The sequence below is a fragment of the Toxorhynchites rutilus genome, chromosome 1 (assembly GCF_029784135.1).
Source record: "Toxorhynchites rutilus septentrionalis strain SRP chromosome 1, ASM2978413v1, whole genome shotgun sequence".
Lineage (NCBI taxonomy): Eukaryota > Metazoa > Arthropoda > Insecta > Diptera > Culicidae > Toxorhynchites > Toxorhynchites rutilus.
Window position 1 is genome coordinate 1,180,311 of NC_073744.1, and position 17,511 is coordinate 1,197,821.

The following is a 17,511-nucleotide window of genomic DNA, read 5'->3' on the forward strand; positions in this document are numbered from 1 at the left end:
AAATTTCTTCGAATGCGTTGAATCAAGTTTAACATAAGCTCTGCGATAGGTAAGATATGATCAGATCCACTCAGTGAAAAGTCTGAGCGTCAATTATGCCACTTAAGTATTTTACTATACTATACATTTCGTTAAAACTTGATAACAACTCTATAACATATATGCACTCCTTTCCAGTTAATCCTAGTGCAAAATCATCATGACCTCTAAATTCATAGAAAATTGAATAACTGTTTCAGTTACTTTTTTTCCCAGTTGAGAAATCCAAAAGAAATCTAGCAAAAACCATTGCATTGAAGCATTGGCATTGAATAAGAGTTTTGCGATGGGTTAGTGAAATTTATGTATTGAAAAATCTGATCACAATAATAATCACCTTCAAAATACTCACCCTCATTCCGGTTCACGATCGGCGGTTGGATTGATTGGATTTCACAATCCGAACGAGTTCGAATGTTTTGCATTCTGCCCGTTCGCCACTAATCCTAAAGGGCGGTGATTTTCGAACTTTCATCGCAGCTGTCATACAACTGTGAAATCAAAACAAGCAAGCCACTTTCGGAACGATTATTCCATTTACTGATTCTGATGTAATTCGAACTCATTGGCATCCGAAGTTGAACCAGATTTTCCTTGGGTGTGGAAATGGAATTATCTGTGGATTGTGCGATGAGAAGCGAAGTATGAGAGGAGTCAAGCTCTGCGTGGATCGTGTCTATCGCCGGAAAAGATGCGGAAGTGATCGGAGCCGCCCAAGTCATTACTCCCCACGCGTTTTCAATGTTCCATCAGGAGAAGGAAGGAAGGTATTGAATTAGAGAGACTTTAAACTCTGAGAGTTCATTCGTCTCTACATATCAGGAGAAGTCTCGCTCTCATCGGAAGAAGATGGAGAAGGATCGATTGATTTTAAATAAATCCAAATTTTCCCACTACCAGTGAACAAAGGGGGCGTGTCACCAGTTCCGGAGGCACCTTGACGTCGTATGTAATTAGAAATCTTGGTCTGAACAAGAGAGTGGAAGATGATCAAGATCCTCGTGAGACACTTCTCAAATATGCTAAGTATGTAGAAGAAAATCCTTATTGGATTGTTCCAGTCTACTCTAAAATGCAACCTAGGGCAATATCTGTCTATGAAGATGAGCCGAAGAGTAAAAAAGCGAAGAAACAATAAAGAAAATAAAAAATATTAACGCTTACATCTATCAAATAGTCAATTTAATTATAATAATCTTTAAAGATAGTATGCTGTAAATGGAAACAGTTTCTAGCAATCTTCCATATGTTGGCTCCGGCTTGCAAAGCTTGCATTAATGCTTTCGTTCCGGTCTTGGCGATCGTACCAAGGTTATTGACCAGATCGGTTTTGGTCATTCCGATACAAGTATCGATGTTAGTCAGAGTTGCAGCTTCCTTGCTAAAAATGAGCTTGATAAACAGCTCCTTGTTCGCTGTCCAATTTTAAGGGTTCGATGAGCGATTTATAACGAATTTTGTCGAGAGCATACCAAGAGTTAGTGCTCAATTCACGCAAGAATATTTGTTCGGGTAGAACATGTTGATGATAAGCGACATCAGCTCAGAGATCTCAGCCTTAAGGCAAAGGTTTCCACATCTCCGGTTGGTTGTGGCATCTGAAAAATGATAGTAAAACTATATTGTAAAATCAACCGAAATCACGCAATACTTTACATTTTCAAATGTAAGAAAATTTCGTATTTCACATCGCAAATAATCGATATGAGAATAGGAAATATACATACCTTCGAGTCCTTTTGATCTTTTTGTAAAATATTCAAAAGTTTTACTGTAAAAGTTAAGCTTTTCAAAAACACGCTCTGGAAAAGTTTGCACTGCAAACATCTAGAACTATCAGCTAAAGAAAACCATTGAGAAATATGTTTTCGTTTTGGGCAAGGCGCCTCTATATATACCAGGTGAAACAATCATATGAAATGCACTTTCAGCCATATTGGAATTGCTGTCGGTATTGTTTACAAACAGCATCAGAACGCTTCCGGCGACTCTCTACAAACTGCTCCGACGCTTATTCGAACGATGCCTACTATGGGCCTGATTCTCGAATACACTACGAATACACTTCACGGTGGAAACGGTATGAAACGCATTCGCGATGACAACGGTACGGTGTCGACATCTGGATGCGAGATTAGTTTCCCACTAAATTTATCATTATAATATCAAATTATCTTCAGATGAAATTTTTGTATGAGATTATTATACCACATGAAGAAAACAAAGTTTTCCACTCACATTGAATACCAGTTTGATACGAAGAAGATAATTTTTATTAATGATTTTTTATTTGAAAAGTGCTCATTCTGCCTGAAAACTCATCATTATCTTCGACACTTCACTAACTCGTAAAACGTAGTTCAATAGCGTGCCGTTATTGTCGTTTCCACCGTGAAGTGCATTCGAGAATCAGGGCCTATGTTCGGCTTTCGCGAATTTATGTGAAAAAGAAGGGATGATTTTGTAGAATGTCATTCTCATTTCCACTACTCTCGCATGTGAAAATGCACAAATGGCGTATCCTAGCAACAAAACAAACAACCCCCGCTCCACAAACCGTAATCCCCTTCTTATTGTAGTGATGATGTTGCTTCACCTGTTATACATTGATATAAGCGCCTTGGTTTTGGGTTTTGCCAGAGTAAACGTCATCGTCTCCAGAGATGCCAGATGTTTTTTTTAAGTCTGCTACGAAAATGTTAATGTGTATAAATATCCGCCAGCTACCTTTTTAACCGAATCGCAAAGTGATGTCTAAAAAAGAGGTTGTTAGCGCAGGAAACTGAACCAAACCATAAAGAAGAGAAATACCATATCCCTGCAGTCTGCAACAGAATAGAGCTTGCGACGAAAATTAAATATCAGTAAAATTGCGAACAAGTCTGCGAATTTGGCATCCTTGCATTGATGAAAAACAAATTTCGAAATAATTCGAAGTCGAACGGATTGATAAAAGTGCTTATTCGAGGTCGAACGGGTTACAAAATGCATCATTTTGCTAATTTCAAACCCGTTCGTGTACCGGAATAGAGGTGACTGCCTCTTAAGCATTCAAACCAGCAAATTAGGCGAACAAAGGAAAATTGTAATAATACGCCTTGAAAAAATAAATATTAGCATTCCTCAGAACAGCGACATCTGAAAGTGAAAAATAGGTGTGAAGCGATTGCTGAAATCCTGAATTTTAATTCCGCGTGTAATATTATTTATGGGGCTAACTTCAAGCTCGTTTTCTGTATAAACAAATCGGGAGTCATTAGTTCCCAAATCGTGCTCGAGTTTATTTCATACTTCTCGTAAATCTATATCATGACTGATTCAGTGGGGAAACTCGAAGAGGAAGCCTTGAAGCGCAAGGAGCGGCTGAAAAATCTGAAACGTAAAATAGAAGCATCCAATAGCGGAGATAATGGTCAGTCTACTGAGACAATTCCGAAGTAAGTTCCTCAAATTTGTATATTTTGTTGCCTTTTTGATTTTTGTTTTGGTTTGTAGGCCTGTCTTCCGCAACTATCGACCGGAAAGTGAAGAAATTAAAGAATGCGCCATCGAGGAAGTGAAACCAACCGATGTGGTGTCGGAGATAAGTTCCCAGTTGGAAATGATGAAGGCGCCGATCGTGATTGAAGAGATTGACATAGCGAACCTGGCCCCGAGGAAACCAGATTGGGACTTGAAGCGAGACGTATCCGGCAAGCTAGAGAAACTTGAACGACGAACCCAGAAAGCGATAGCCGAGCTGATTCTCGACCGTCTCAAATCGGGACAAGAAGATATTCTTCAAGCGGTAAATGTCGCATCTGCGACTATCACTTCCGGTAAAGATGATGAAGAGTGATGTTATTTTGTATAAAAATCTATATTTTCAACACAATTTAACTATTTGTACAATTAAACGAGTATTTACTCGATCCGATTATGTGGTCTCAGATAACGATTCGTCAGACACGTATTTATGATAGGTGTTTCCATATTCTGGGCAGGGGATAACTTCACAATGAGATCATTGATTTCTGTAAGATACCAATAAATGTTAAAACAAATAAATCACAATGGATATTGGCAGGAGGGATACTTTTTCTGTATTTTTCCTCGATAACGTCGGACGTTTCCTTAATTTTTCGCAGCATTTGTGCATAATCGTCATTTGCTGATCGATTTTTGAGATGTTCCTGATGTATTTGCTTTACCGTTCCCTGAAGCTCGTTATACTCTTTTTCCTTCTCCTGAATAACTTTTTCTTGTCTCATGGCGATTTCAGTACGCAATTCAACTTTACTTCTCAGTTTCATCACCTCTTTGTTCAAGTTGTTTATCACAACATTGGCATTCGCTATTTCGTCCGTCGTTAACTGTAAGGCATTTTTCTTCGTTTGGCAAATATTCTTCTCTGCCTCTAATTCTGCTTCGAGTTCGGACTTTTGTTTCTCGGCGATTTTCAATTTGCTCTGCAAATCTATTATCTGTCGGCGAAGATCCGATATGGCGTTCTCTTGCCTTCCGTCGCGGTTCTGACATGACTGCAATTCCGCTTTTTGGCGGTCCGTTTCTTCTCGTAGATAACTGTTATGGGTCTTCAGCTTATGATTCTCCTCCCGCAGTGCTTCGTAACGCTTCGAGTCTTGTCTGCAATTGATAAACATGATTAAACGAACAATAAGTCAATGGAAAATTTAAAGACACACATTATTTTATCGGTTCCGGCTAGAAGTTCTTTGTTTTGCTGATCAATCTTCTCTTGCATTCCTGAAATAATCGCCTTCAAGCGTTTCTCTTCCAGTTCTTTGGACTCATTAATGTGTTTGATGGTTTGCTGGAGACGGTTGATCTCCTCGGTATTCCGGTTGAAGATCATATTTTCTTGTTCTACGAGTTTGGAGTTCAGAGTTCGTACTTCGCTTTGTAACCTTTGAATGGTTTCATCTCTGGCATTGATTTCAAGTTGGCATTTCTGCAATTGACTCGCGTAACCCGCCGTTTGATCATGGAGCGTTTGCAGTGATTGGTTGATATGAAATAGGACTGTTTCGGTCGACGCCGGCTGAATTTGTAAAAACAAATGGGTGAGATTTTTGAAAGAACTTTTCTCGTAGAACTGTAGCAGACGGATGGTTTCGTCGTTCACTAAACTCATGTAAAGTTCCTCTTTCTTGCAGCACTCCAGGATCTTCGTCAGATGATCGATAAATCCTTGGAAGGTGACGTGAAGCGACTGTTCAGCACGTATCCTCTCATAGCTGTTGTTGTCGATAGTACTTATAAACATCTTCGATTGATCATTGGCTTCCGTGAGACGAATTTGCTGCAATTTTAGTTCAGGTAAATACAATCCTATTGGATATGGTTTTTAATTGAGAACTTACAATAAGGTTCTGCAGATCCATCTTTTCCACGACGACATTATACTTCAGCTGAGTCCGGATGCCGTGGCTGTCCTGACTCACGGAAAGCAGATGGCTCGGAAAGAGTACTTTCACTCCCCTTCGGCGTTGAGCATCTATGAAATAAGTATCCATCTGCATAGAATATTATTGAAATGAAAGCTCAACCGCTTTATTTACATTGAAAGTTCAAATTCGACCGAGTGTAATTTTTTGACAGTTACGCATTGAATGCTTGTTTTGAAATTGGGAAATGTTTGAGATGTCAAACAAAAGCAGTGTTGCCAGTTGTGATGATTATCGAATATTGTCATTGCAACTACAGTAGAACCCTGTTTATCAGCAGAATTGACTAGTAAGGTTATTGCAGCCGGGCGCTATGATTGATGCTAAGATCGTTAAGCGGCCCTTACACGATCAGTAGCATCGACATTATCAGTAATGGCAATACTAGCAAGACACACTCCATTCGGCATCATCATTATTTTTCAACCCTACACGATCATTTTCATTGCTTCGAGGAATGCAGCAATTCTAGCCTTCATAGTCGTAAGAGAAATCTACACATTTTCGAAACAAAAACTATCAATGAAAATCAATTTTATTGTATCAAATAATAAATATCCACATCAATAATTTGAAAGGTTTTCTGCAAACTATGAAAAAATCTAGAACGAAAGTTGTTCCTAATAATGGTTTCTAATTATGATTTCAACAATTTGATCTGTTGATATAATGTCTTTCAGTGATGGATGAAGAAGATTCAAAGCAATATGTTATGAACATTCGAAAATCATTTTGAAATTCTTTTTATTAATCTATTCACAATTTAAAACTGTATCTTTCAATAGTTATCTCAATAGCTTATGCTTGATTCATTACCATTTAATACCTTTGTACATGTCGACACCGTATCTCACCCGTATGCTTCACCCACTCATTTGGGCGAAAGATGTCGACACTGCACCGTCGCTATCTTGAATTACCATTTTAAGCTTCGTGCTCCATCGTTGTGAAGCGAAAATGATAACGGGTTTTCAGGTAGAAGAAACAAACTTTTAAAATCAAAAAGAATAAATGAAAATCTTTTTTTTTTGCATCAAATATGTTGATCTATGTAATAGAGCAACAGGTTTTCTGTAAATGGTGAAAAAATCTTGAGCTAAAACTAATTCTGGTGGTAATTTTATTTTATACTAATGAGTTTTAGTAGGCATTTCAGAAAAATTATAGAAAATTGATCAAGTAAGGTTCAGTGCTACGTGTTTTATGCATTCAAGTAACAGCAAATAATAACTTTCATTCACTAATCTGATAGAGAGTAATAGAGAGTAAATTGGCTCACAAACATAGATTTTGACACAAGATGTCTCACAGTATCATAGACACCTCGAATGATAGTGTCCCTGCTCTATTACAGTAATGATGGAGCGAGATCAGAAAATCCGGATTTACATCATTATTGCCCTTCATATCAATTTTGTCAACCTTACACGATCATTGTTATTGTCATTCTGATGAAGTAATGTCATTATCATTTATCGTGTAAGGGACCCTTTGGATCTCGAGCAGAACTGTCAGTGGGGAACCAAATTCAAAACAAAGGGAAAATGCCAGTAAACAACGCGATATGTTGGCCTCTGACAGTTCAATAAGGGTTGAATTTGGATGTCACCTGCGTGGGTTATTGCGGAAATCGCAATAAAGCTTTCAAGTTTTTCAATCCTTCACGATGAAGACAGATTTTTGGGTGGTTTTCCGTCAACCAATTAGAACTAAGCACGGGATCACTTACGAAGAAACGAGAAAAGATAGGACTTTCCGAGCGAAAAAATACGAATTCGCGTTACTTTGACAGTTGTCTCTGTCCACATCTGACAATCAAGACAATCTGGATGGGTGACACAAGATATACTAATTTTCGCTCAGCTTCACGTCGATGGAACGATGTAAGCAACATTTAAGCTGGATGCCTATTGCTGCAGGATAACAAAAAAAATTACGAATTTCTATTTATACTCTATTGAATTTTCTAATATTGAATTGTATCGAGTACGAGATATACTTGATCTCGCATTTGTGAGTAATACGAATTTGTTACAATAATCGATTGTTTTTTGTTGGAAATATACTTAAATAATAAGCCGCCACTGGAAGACAATAGTTTGTCAGATTCGCATGATTTCGTAATTCAACGTGAAGGACTTTAGCGAAAATATTTTGTAAGAAAGAGTTTTGCACGTGAACGATTCGTTCATTCTAAAACAAGTTTAAATGACCAGAAATCTAGGTCTCGCGGAGTAAGGGCGTTCATACACTGTTCGGTCGCACCCAAATATTTGACTCTTTTTGATAGATAAAATTTGATAAACATGTACTGATCAAATATATTCGACACAAAACACAAAACACACAAAACACAAATACAATAGAACCCCGATTTTCTGCAGAATAGTTTGGCAAGTTCACCGCGACTAACTTAAATCGCGGATAACGCTAAATAGGACTGAAAATGAGGTCCAAACACGGAAAAAAGATGTTTAACCATTCAACAAATCTTGTACACCAGTGGTCAGGCAATTTAAAATCCATGACCAAAACAGAAGAACATGAGCCTACCACTCACTGACAAACTCCGGAAAGGGCTATAGATTTACTATGGAACTCGCTGCGGTGAATAATCCGCACTACGGATAATCGGGGTTCCACTGTATTTAGTTATTGGATGCATAAAATATTTTCGTCTGTTCGTTGGTTAGATTACCTTAAATATTTCAGTTGATTTTTTCCATGTTCGATGTTTGACATTGTTTGCCAATGTTGATAATTAATAAGTGACAAACAAAAACGTGTTTGTACCAAATTCAAACCAAACTTTATCTGTCAAGAAATGTCAAATATTCACAGGAAAAATTGGTATATACGACGAATTTTTTGGTAAATATTACCAATGATTAGTCAATTTTTGCAATACGAATTATTCGTACATAATACACGATAACATTAGTAAAAAAAATGTCAAACCGGCCAGTATAACCCTTCATAAGGCCGAGGACATAGTAAACGCGGTGCGATGCGATTCGATGCTGAGCGATGAATTGGAGCTCAACGAGTGCTATGACATACTGATCGCGCGTGATAGTTTAGCTCTATGCCGCGTTGTAACTTTGAGTTAAAGCACAGCGTCAGTGGAAACGGAACCTTCGTCTTGATGAATCCGGGAAACCTTCCAATTGATCGAACCACCGATCACAATCGTCGGCAAATTATTTATGAAGTTGCTCTTACCCAAATCTGACAGCATAGCGGTGGAATTAGGATTCGGCAGGACTCGTTTTTGTTTCTCGAAGAATCCAGCCTCCTCACTATTGAAGTAATGTCTTCGCATTCTCCCGCAGCAGACGAGGACGGATCATTGATTGGCTGTCCAATAGGTGTCAATGTTGATTAAAGAATATAAATTGAATTGATATTTAAGAATGCCAAGAATGTCCTGAATCTGAGTTTATCCGACCGTCTTTTGTGAACAAACCAAGATAAAAACTAGCGCTGCTCAACTTAATTATCAGCTCGGCAATAAGTTTAATAATGTTATGTTTACATTTTCTTCGCGGGTTCCAGTAACGACCATCGTCAAAGTTACCGATACCGCATAGTAAAGTGTATCAAGTGATGGTAGGGATTGTAGTATCGTAACCTTGCTAAATGTAATACCTCTCTTATGTATATATACCTTGGTATCGAGCTTCGAGAATCGTAGTCTATATGCGTATATGTAAGCTACAGGGGATTCGTCAATAAAAGATTCATTCGTGTTCTAACTGAAATGTGACCAGATGCGTTCTACTGCGTTCCTGTTTAATCCGAAGATCCTAGGAAAATACTACAGGGATGTGTATTGTATCTGACATATTGGGTGTACAAATAAGTCCCAATCGTTTGACTCAGTTGGTTTGCCATTTCAAACATACACATCGGACAACACTGAACACAGCTTTATTATAAAGATAAGGGTTGAGGCTTCAAGTATCAGTGCGTATTGAATCCTCAAAGTCAAAACAATACAATACAAACAATATAAACAATATAAACAATACAAACAAACAAAACTATTTTTCCCATTTCCCAATTTCGTTCCAACGAAGCCGTTTTTGCGGGGAATTCTTTTGCATTACTGCAAACAAAAGAAGAGAGCAGCTGAGACACATTGGATTCTTGTGGAAAGTTACGGTAAGCACGCCCTCTCGGAACCAACATGCAGAGCTTGGTTTCACCTTGGTTCAGAAGAACTTGCAGAAATGTTGGGAGTAACACAACAAGCAATTTCACATCGTTTAAAGCTACTCAAGCTTGATTCAAGAACAATGCAATTGGGTCCCATATGAGTTGAAGCCGAGAGACATTGAAAGGCGCTTTTCACCAGTCACCGAATCGTGGCTGGTGACGAAAAGTGGATACGGTACGATAATCCTAAGCGTAAAAAAGCTTGGGTTAAGTCCGGCCAGCCATCAACATCAACCGCAAAACCGAATATTCATGGTTCCAAGCTTATGCTGTGTATCAGCATAATGGTGGGATCAGCTCGGAGTCATTTATTATGAGCTACTCAAACCAAATTAAACTATCACAGGAGAGCGTCACCGACAACAATTGATGCATTTGAGTCGAGCCATGAAGCACAAGAGGTCGCAATACGCCGATAGACACAACAATGGGATTCTGCAACATGGCAACGCTCGGCCGCATGTTGCAGTAGGTGTCAAAAACTATCTGGAGAACATCACATGGGAAATATTACTGTACTAGACACCAGACATCGCTCCCTCAGATTACCATTTGTTCCGGTCGATGAAACATGGCCTGGCTGAGCAACGATTTTCCTCCTATGAAGATACCAAAAAATTGGTCCATGACTGGATTGCCTCTAAAGACCAGTTCTTCTTTCAGCGTGGAATCCGTATGCTGTCAGAAAGATTGGAGAAGGTTGTAGTTAGCGATGGACAGCATTTTGAAAAATCTTTGACTTCTCTTCCCTCATAATAAAACGTTGAACTTTTCAAAAAGTTGTTGGGTCTGGGCCAAGGGGTAGGGACGGGATCTTGACATAGGACTGTGATTGTGTGTTGTAATTGCATTTGAATAGAGTTTATTCATTGTTTAAAATCTGTTACTTTTCTCTGTTGATACATCCATTGAAAGCCCTGAAATAAACCGTTTCCTGTATGAATTTGTATCCTTTAAACGGGTTAGATAAGATAACGTGGTAGAATCCGGTACCATAATTACATAAATTAGTAGTAGTAAGACCTACACTATAGAAACGTCAATTGAGCACGAATCAATTGGGCAACATACAATACAATAGCTGATGAATGCCTTACTTGAATGGCGTTAACGTTCCCTGTGGAACTTTTGCCGTCTCAAAGTATGTATTAATTAGCGTCATTTATTAATACTTAGTTGAGATTTCTTAAGCCAAATAACACGCCTTGAATGTATTCCGAGGGGAGAGCTCTAGAATACGCGTGACCACAGTGCAAGTCGAAGGAAATTTCTTTGACGAAAAATCTCTCGGCCAGAACGTGAATCGAACCCGAACACTCGGCATGATAATGTGAGACATTAACAACTCGGCCACGGGTGCAAATGCCTATTATCGGTAAATGGAGAATAATTCATTCTATGCATCAAATCACACTGTGAGCTTACGCTCGGATTAAGGCAAGAAGGTTGCTCGTTGCGTCGGGGAGGAGAGTGGTATATAACAAAACAAATGTCGCAATAACGATTTTGAGTGATATGGGTTTGAAAACTCCTCATAAATCGTTACATTTTTCGTAGAGTGACCCACCTATATAGAAATCAAAGACATAGTTCTGTGTCAAAAAAACGCTGGAAGCTTATAAATTTTACATACAGTTGGTAACATTTACAGAAAATATGTTTGCATTACAAAGATTTAGCAGCCTTTTTTTCGTAACCCATTTTCTGGGTGTATGTACGAAGAAACGTTTACTCTACCAAATCTATACTAAATTAAGTTTTGAGTGTATTTATGCGCTAACATAGCGCACAAGTTATTAAACTGTCAAAGTAGATAGTGTTGTTTATAGAATTTCGGAAACATTTTTCATCGCTCATGAAAATTAGATTGAATTTCGATTCAAGATATTCTACCGATAAGAATTATTTTGTATGTAAACTAAAAGCAAAACAAGTTAAAAAACGTGAAAGTAAGATTCAGTTGGCAAAATACCAACTAAACTGTTTTACTCGAGCAGATTTTGGACAATAAAGATGGAGTGCTATTTATAAGGTTTCCTTTCTTCAAATATCTTTTCAACGCTATATCCAACGGGAACATGCTTTTAAGGTATAAATATACGCCTCATAAAGGAGTGATAATATTTTTTCAATCACTTGCAGACAGTTTATTTCGGCGAGTAATGCCATCGAAGAGATCTATATCGTTAAGCGAGAGAATGAAAGCGACAATGAGGAGAACCCTCCGGTGGATAAGCTACTGCCGGAAAACAGTGCCGTGCCTATTTCGATGACAGTGGATGTATCCAACGACGAGTACCTCACACTAGCGGTTGAGATAAAAAGTGAACCGGAAGACGAACAGAATGACGACAATAAAGAGCTTGAAACTAAGGTTGTGAATACTGATGAACCGCGTTTGGCTGCTACCGATGATTTGAAACGAATAGTCGAAGAGAAATCAGAAGTTAAGAGCGAGGAGGATGACGATGATGTACCATTGGCTGTGCGAATAAGGAAAGCTAAGCATGCAAGCGCAGAGAGAAACAGAAACCTCAGGAAGGTCCCCGAGGACAAGAGATGCGACAATTCTGACTCCGATAACGCGAACGATGATGACTGCGATGATAGCGATGATGAGAAACAACAACGGCAGGATCCTAATTGTAACATTTGTGATATAAAGTTTCATACGAAGCACGAACTTAAGGGTCATTTGCGAAGGAAGCATACGGACATGTTGCCGTTCGAATGTGATAAATGTGCCTCGGGTAAGCTGAAAAGCGTTTGCTCACTAAATAAACATTTCGCGATGCACGACCGAACCAAACCTCACAAATGCTATTATTGCGAAGCGAGATTTTCTTCACGAATACACAGAACCGCGCATCAAAGAAAATTGCACAAGGAAGACGTGGAAAACGATTCGATCAGGAATGCCAATCGGCGCTTTGTTTGCCGGTATTGTAACAAACGATTCGCAGCCAAATTTAATCTGGAACGTCACGAGCGAAACCATGAAATGAAGATTACCGACGATGAATCTTTCCTAAATCGACGAAACAAGTGCTATCTCTGTGCGATGAAACCTTTTGAGTCGAAGGATGCCCTCATTGAGCATCTTAGTATTCACGTGGACAAATTGCCGTACACGTGTAGGAAGTGCGAACAGCCGGTAGTTATTACATCTGTTCGTTTGTTGAACAAACACTTGGCCTCGCACGAGGAACCCGAGAAGCCTATCAAATGTGTCTATTGCAGTGAAAGATTCATTTCGGTTGTTGCCTGCCAGGCCCACGAGAGAACTCATGTTCAGGAAAAGGAAGCAGATGAAGTAGCGGTTGCAAAGATTGAAAGTGAAAGGATCTCTGCTAAGATCATTATCGTAGATGGAATGAAACGATACGAGTGTGGCTATTGTGGAAATTCGTACTCTCTGCTGAGTACTCTTCGGAGACATGAAAACATTCACACAGGGAAAGTTCAATATATCTGTAAGGTGTGTGGGAAAATATTCAGCAAATCATCCTGCTTGCTTCAGCACGAGAGAACACATTCCAGGAATGCACCTTACAAGTGTGAAATATGCGGAAGAGGTTTCAAAGAAACAATAAGACTTATCGAGCACCGAAGGATTCATAGCGGCGAACGTCCATTCACATGCGAAATCTGTTTCAAATCATTCAGGATTAAACCGTTGCTAAAGGAGCATAGTCTACAGTGTACTGCACCGGATATCAGTATGGAGAGCAAGTGTCGATTCTGTCCGAAGGTTTTCAGCTGTTTCCGAGAACTTTCAGGGCATATCACTAGCGTCCACCCGACGACAATCGAGGAAACGCAATGTGAATTTTGTGACTTGCGGTTCAAAGACGCAATCCAACTGGCGGAACATGAAAACTACCATCGTAATCCAAATTCAATCAAGTGCGAGGTTTGTGGGAGGGTCTTCAAACAGCTTTCGAACCTACGTCGCCATCAGCGGTTACATAGCAATGACGCCGTTCCCTTTCAGTGTGATCTTTGCGGGAAAAGTTTCTCGCAAGCTGGAGCGCTGAAGGTGCATAAACGAATTCATTCAGGTAATTTGGGTTTTCTAATTGTTTATGCATTTTTATTATACCATTCACATATTCGCAGGTGAGAAGCCATATAAGTGTGAGTTGTGTGAGCAGACCTTCTACCACAGCTCGACGATGAACCGTCACAAACGTTCTCACTACAAGGCCAAAAGTAAACTGTTCTTGTTCGGAGAAACGAATCGCGCTTCGAACACAACCGTTCTTCAGCTCGATGCTAAATCCATGGTCACGTCCATTGCGACGATTCCAGCAATTGCTTTCGTCCAACAGCAGCAGCAGCCTAGCCAGAATGGACAGAAGCAGTCGTGCGAATCTGGAGCCATGCTCAGTCTGGAAGCAGCATCAATTCCAGTTTCTGTAGAGTCCCACAGTTTGCTAGCTACACAAGTGCCTAATGCCATCCAGAACCAAGCATCACAGCAAATTTCCTTCGCTAGTTTTGGAATCGCCGCAGCAGGCGCACTTCATGAGAGTGCTTCGGCTACTCTCGAGGATGGAACGCCTCTTTACGTACTAGATACGAAATTGTTGATTCCGCAGACAATTATGCAGAATCAAGAGGACGGTTCAGCTGGTAGTCTGGATTTGGAGACATCGATCGAGGCCAGATTAGGGCAGCAGTGATAAATTCGAATGGTTGTGTGGTCTGACCGGCATTGTGTTTATGTGTTTGATACGGAATTATAGGGTATATGACTACTGAATGAGTTTTGTTTGACTTGAGAAAGCCAAGTTTTAATTTTGATGTACTGAAGATGTTTCTTCGTTTTACTTGTTAATTTGTTCACTTCTATTAATTTGCAATAAGTCATAAAAAAGAGACAAACGACACGTTCATTTGGCACAACTCAACATTTACAATCTTCGATGCATATCAAAATTTTCTTCCAAAATTTCGTGTAGTATTTACATGTAGTTCATAAACCATTAATTAATCATACAATTCGAGCAGATCAAAATGTCGTTTCCCACCACTCGAACATTACTGTGAAACAATGTTTGAGGATCTTTTCTCCGCATATTTCACACTTGTAAGGTGCTATCGAGTCTGTACAAAATATTAAGTATGTAAGAAAAATACGCATGGCTGCAAAGACCAGCCCATCATCGACGCAGTCATAGTCGGACAAGTGGTATATAATCAGGGGAACCTCAGTATGGCCCATATCGACTATCGGAAGGCTTATGACTTCATACCTCACTCGTTTCTCGTCCATGTATTGGAGATCTGTAAAACTGATCCCGTTGTCGTTAGATTTCTGCAGCATGTGATGAGGCAGTGAAGCACGACTCAGTGATGGGGCAAATGTGTTGCAGTCTAGAACGCTGAAAATAATGAGGGGAATATTCCAAGGCGACTCTTTCAGCCCACTTTGGTTTTGTCTGGCACTGAACTCCCTCGGTAGGGAACTCAAAAGAAACGGACATGGCTATAAGATAAGGTATGGGGTAAATATCTTGGATTCTGACAGCTCATCAGGATTCGTCACTCCGATATCAAGACGGAGCTGTGAGACAAGCTCTTTAGTCGAGTGAACTGTGTCACAAGGACTTTCCAACAGAATACGCGCAATCAACAAATTCGCAGTTCCCCTGCTGACCTTCAGTTTTGGAATAGTCAAGTGGAGCAAAACTGACCTAGAAGACCTTGAGAGGAGGACAAGGAAAGCATTCAAAGAGGCCGATAGTACCCGAAGATTGCAGGTTCGTGTCCTGTCACGGTTGCCATGTGGTGTTTTCGGATTCAATAAGTACGGTAAGTAAGATGGTTTGGGACAAAAGTCCCGCTCATTGGTTTTATTCAACGTGAAGTTTCCTATGTAAATGATTATGCTAAGATTATTCCTAGGCGTGGTCAGACTCATTCTTCAAAAGACAGAGAAAGATATCTCCTTCGAGCTGCAAAAGTAAAAAGGAATAAATAGTGAAAATACACATGTTTCTCGAAGCACAACATGTGTTTACCATTCGTTACTGCTAGCCAAGCTAACGGCAAAGCGGAAAGAAAACATACGCACGACTTCACTTGGTGCTGCGCGTCGTTCTCGAGTAATATTACACCATCCCCAATTGACATTGGAGAGAGAATCACTACCACACAAAGAAGAGGGACTTTGAATCGTTGACATATCTGCACTGTGTGTTGGCCACGTACGACAACTGCGCGAGTACTTCGTAGAACGTGCCAATCAAAACGCACTATACCGGGCTGTCTGCGCCAAGGATACAGCGCTCTGCACATGGCGCAAGCGGAGTACCAACTCAACTGCAATCTGCAGACAATGGTGAAGAAGATTGCAGCTGGGAGCAGAAGGCATTGCATGGTGCCTGTGTGGCATGCCCAGTTCTGGCAACACGGGCATCGTCAGTCTAACGATTAAGTTGACCGGGTACTCGGGACATTTTCGCCATGTTCTCAGCAGGCAGTCACGGCTCGGCTTCAGGCGGTCTCCGATTATCCCGCGAACGCTCGTGGGTACACTGCCAATCCCCATCAACTGGACCGGCCACGCGTTGCCAAGGCCGCATCTAATCTGTGGCTAACGCGTGGTGAACTCTCTTCAGTAGTAGAAACCGACATGATAGCCATCCAGGACAGGATAATGCCTACAAGAAACTGCAGGCGGTATGTCTGGCATGAAGTTGATGACATTTACCTGATGTACCATCAACCAGGTGAAAACATTATGGAAGGCTGTCCGTTTTGGCCAACGCAGTCTACACCGAGCGACACAATAACGTGGCCCGCATTGTCCATCGACAACTGGCGTTCCAATGTGATCTGTTGGAAGACAACATACCAACCAACCGGTACCTGCCTAGAGATGTCGGTTAATCGCTCAATTAATTCAATTAATCGAATATCTGAAGTTATAATCGATTAATTTTGTATCGAATAATTTGAAATCAAAATATGAATACATCGAATAATAATCACTGTTATCGCGATTAATGAAAGAAGGAATCTTTCTCAAGGTTAATGCATTTTTAGGCTATATAATTTTTTTTATCCAACATCTAACATCAGGCGACCAGAATGACAACGTGTTACGTGATTATTTCGAGAAATAAACATTCGTTCGATTAATCGAAAATTGAAAGAGAATTATTCGAATGAATCGAATATTGAAAAATGTCCCAACGATTAAGCGATAATCGAATAAATGAAAAATTTAGACATCACTATACCTGCCCTGGAAAATGACCGTTCCAAGCTGTACTGGGATCGCACTGTTCTGACCGACCTCTCGATCCACCACAACCGTCCAGATATTATGGTATGCGGCAAGAGCGACCGACACGCCACCATCATCGATGTCGCTATTCCGTTGAACCAAAATCTGTAGGAGACCCACGGTCGCAAGATTTGTTGGTCGTCCTTAGCACCTACGCGATTGAACGATAGAACCTAGTCCTTCTTTGGTATTCCGTATCAACCGATGCAAACATTCTTCCGATCCAATAAGAAATGATCGAGTTATGAGTATTCGGAATCTTTCATTTTTTCATGCATGTTCTATGTTTATGTTTTCATTTTACCCCGGTTAGACGTAGACGTAGTAGACGTAGACGTTTTCATTACTCCGGTTAGACGTAGTCCCACGTCAAAATGATTTTTGGCGGGACGAAGTTACCTTCATTTGGCACACCTGAAGAACATTTACAATCTTCGATGCATATCATAACATTAGTTTCCTGAAGCAAGGTATGTTTCACATGAATTTGTTCATTATTAACACTGCCAA

General features: G+C 40.0%; 3 protein-coding genes across 3 annotated transcripts; 2 read left to right on the forward strand and 1 right to left on the reverse strand.

Annotated features, from left to right (window-relative positions):
* The first annotated feature begins 3,254 nt into the window (after window positions 1-3,254).
* Window positions 3,255-4,138, forward strand: LOC129775173 (coiled-coil domain-containing protein 12). The gene is made up of 2 exons (XM_055779557.1): window positions 3,255-3,476; window positions 3,535-4,138. Exons 1-2 carry the CDS (start codon window positions 3,349-3,351, stop codon window positions 3,875-3,877), a joined length of 471 nt encoding a protein of 156 aa, XP_055635532.1. The 5' UTR covers window positions 3,255-3,348; the 3' UTR covers window positions 3,878-4,138.
* LOC129775169 (spindle assembly abnormal protein 6 homolog) lies at window positions 3,880-5,652 on the reverse strand. The gene is made up of 4 exons (XM_055779550.1): window positions 5,403-5,652; window positions 4,725-5,341; window positions 4,115-4,665; window positions 3,880-4,052 (listed from the first exon to the last, which is right to left on the reverse strand). Exons 1-4 carry the CDS (start codon window positions 5,559-5,561, stop codon window positions 3,943-3,945), a joined length of 1,437 nt encoding a protein of 478 aa, XP_055635525.1. The 5' UTR covers window positions 5,562-5,652; the 3' UTR covers window positions 3,880-3,942.
* Window positions 5,653-11,511: 5,859 nt separating this feature from the next.
* LOC129771741 (zinc finger protein 345-like) lies at window positions 11,512-14,457 on the forward strand. The gene is made up of 3 exons (XM_055775741.1): window positions 11,512-11,793; window positions 11,847-13,765; window positions 13,824-14,457. Exons 1-3 carry the CDS (start codon window positions 11,783-11,785, stop codon window positions 14,387-14,389), a joined length of 2,496 nt encoding a protein of 831 aa, XP_055631716.1. The 5' UTR covers window positions 11,512-11,782; the 3' UTR covers window positions 14,390-14,457.
* The last annotated feature ends 3,054 nt before the right edge of the window (window positions 14,458-17,511 follow it).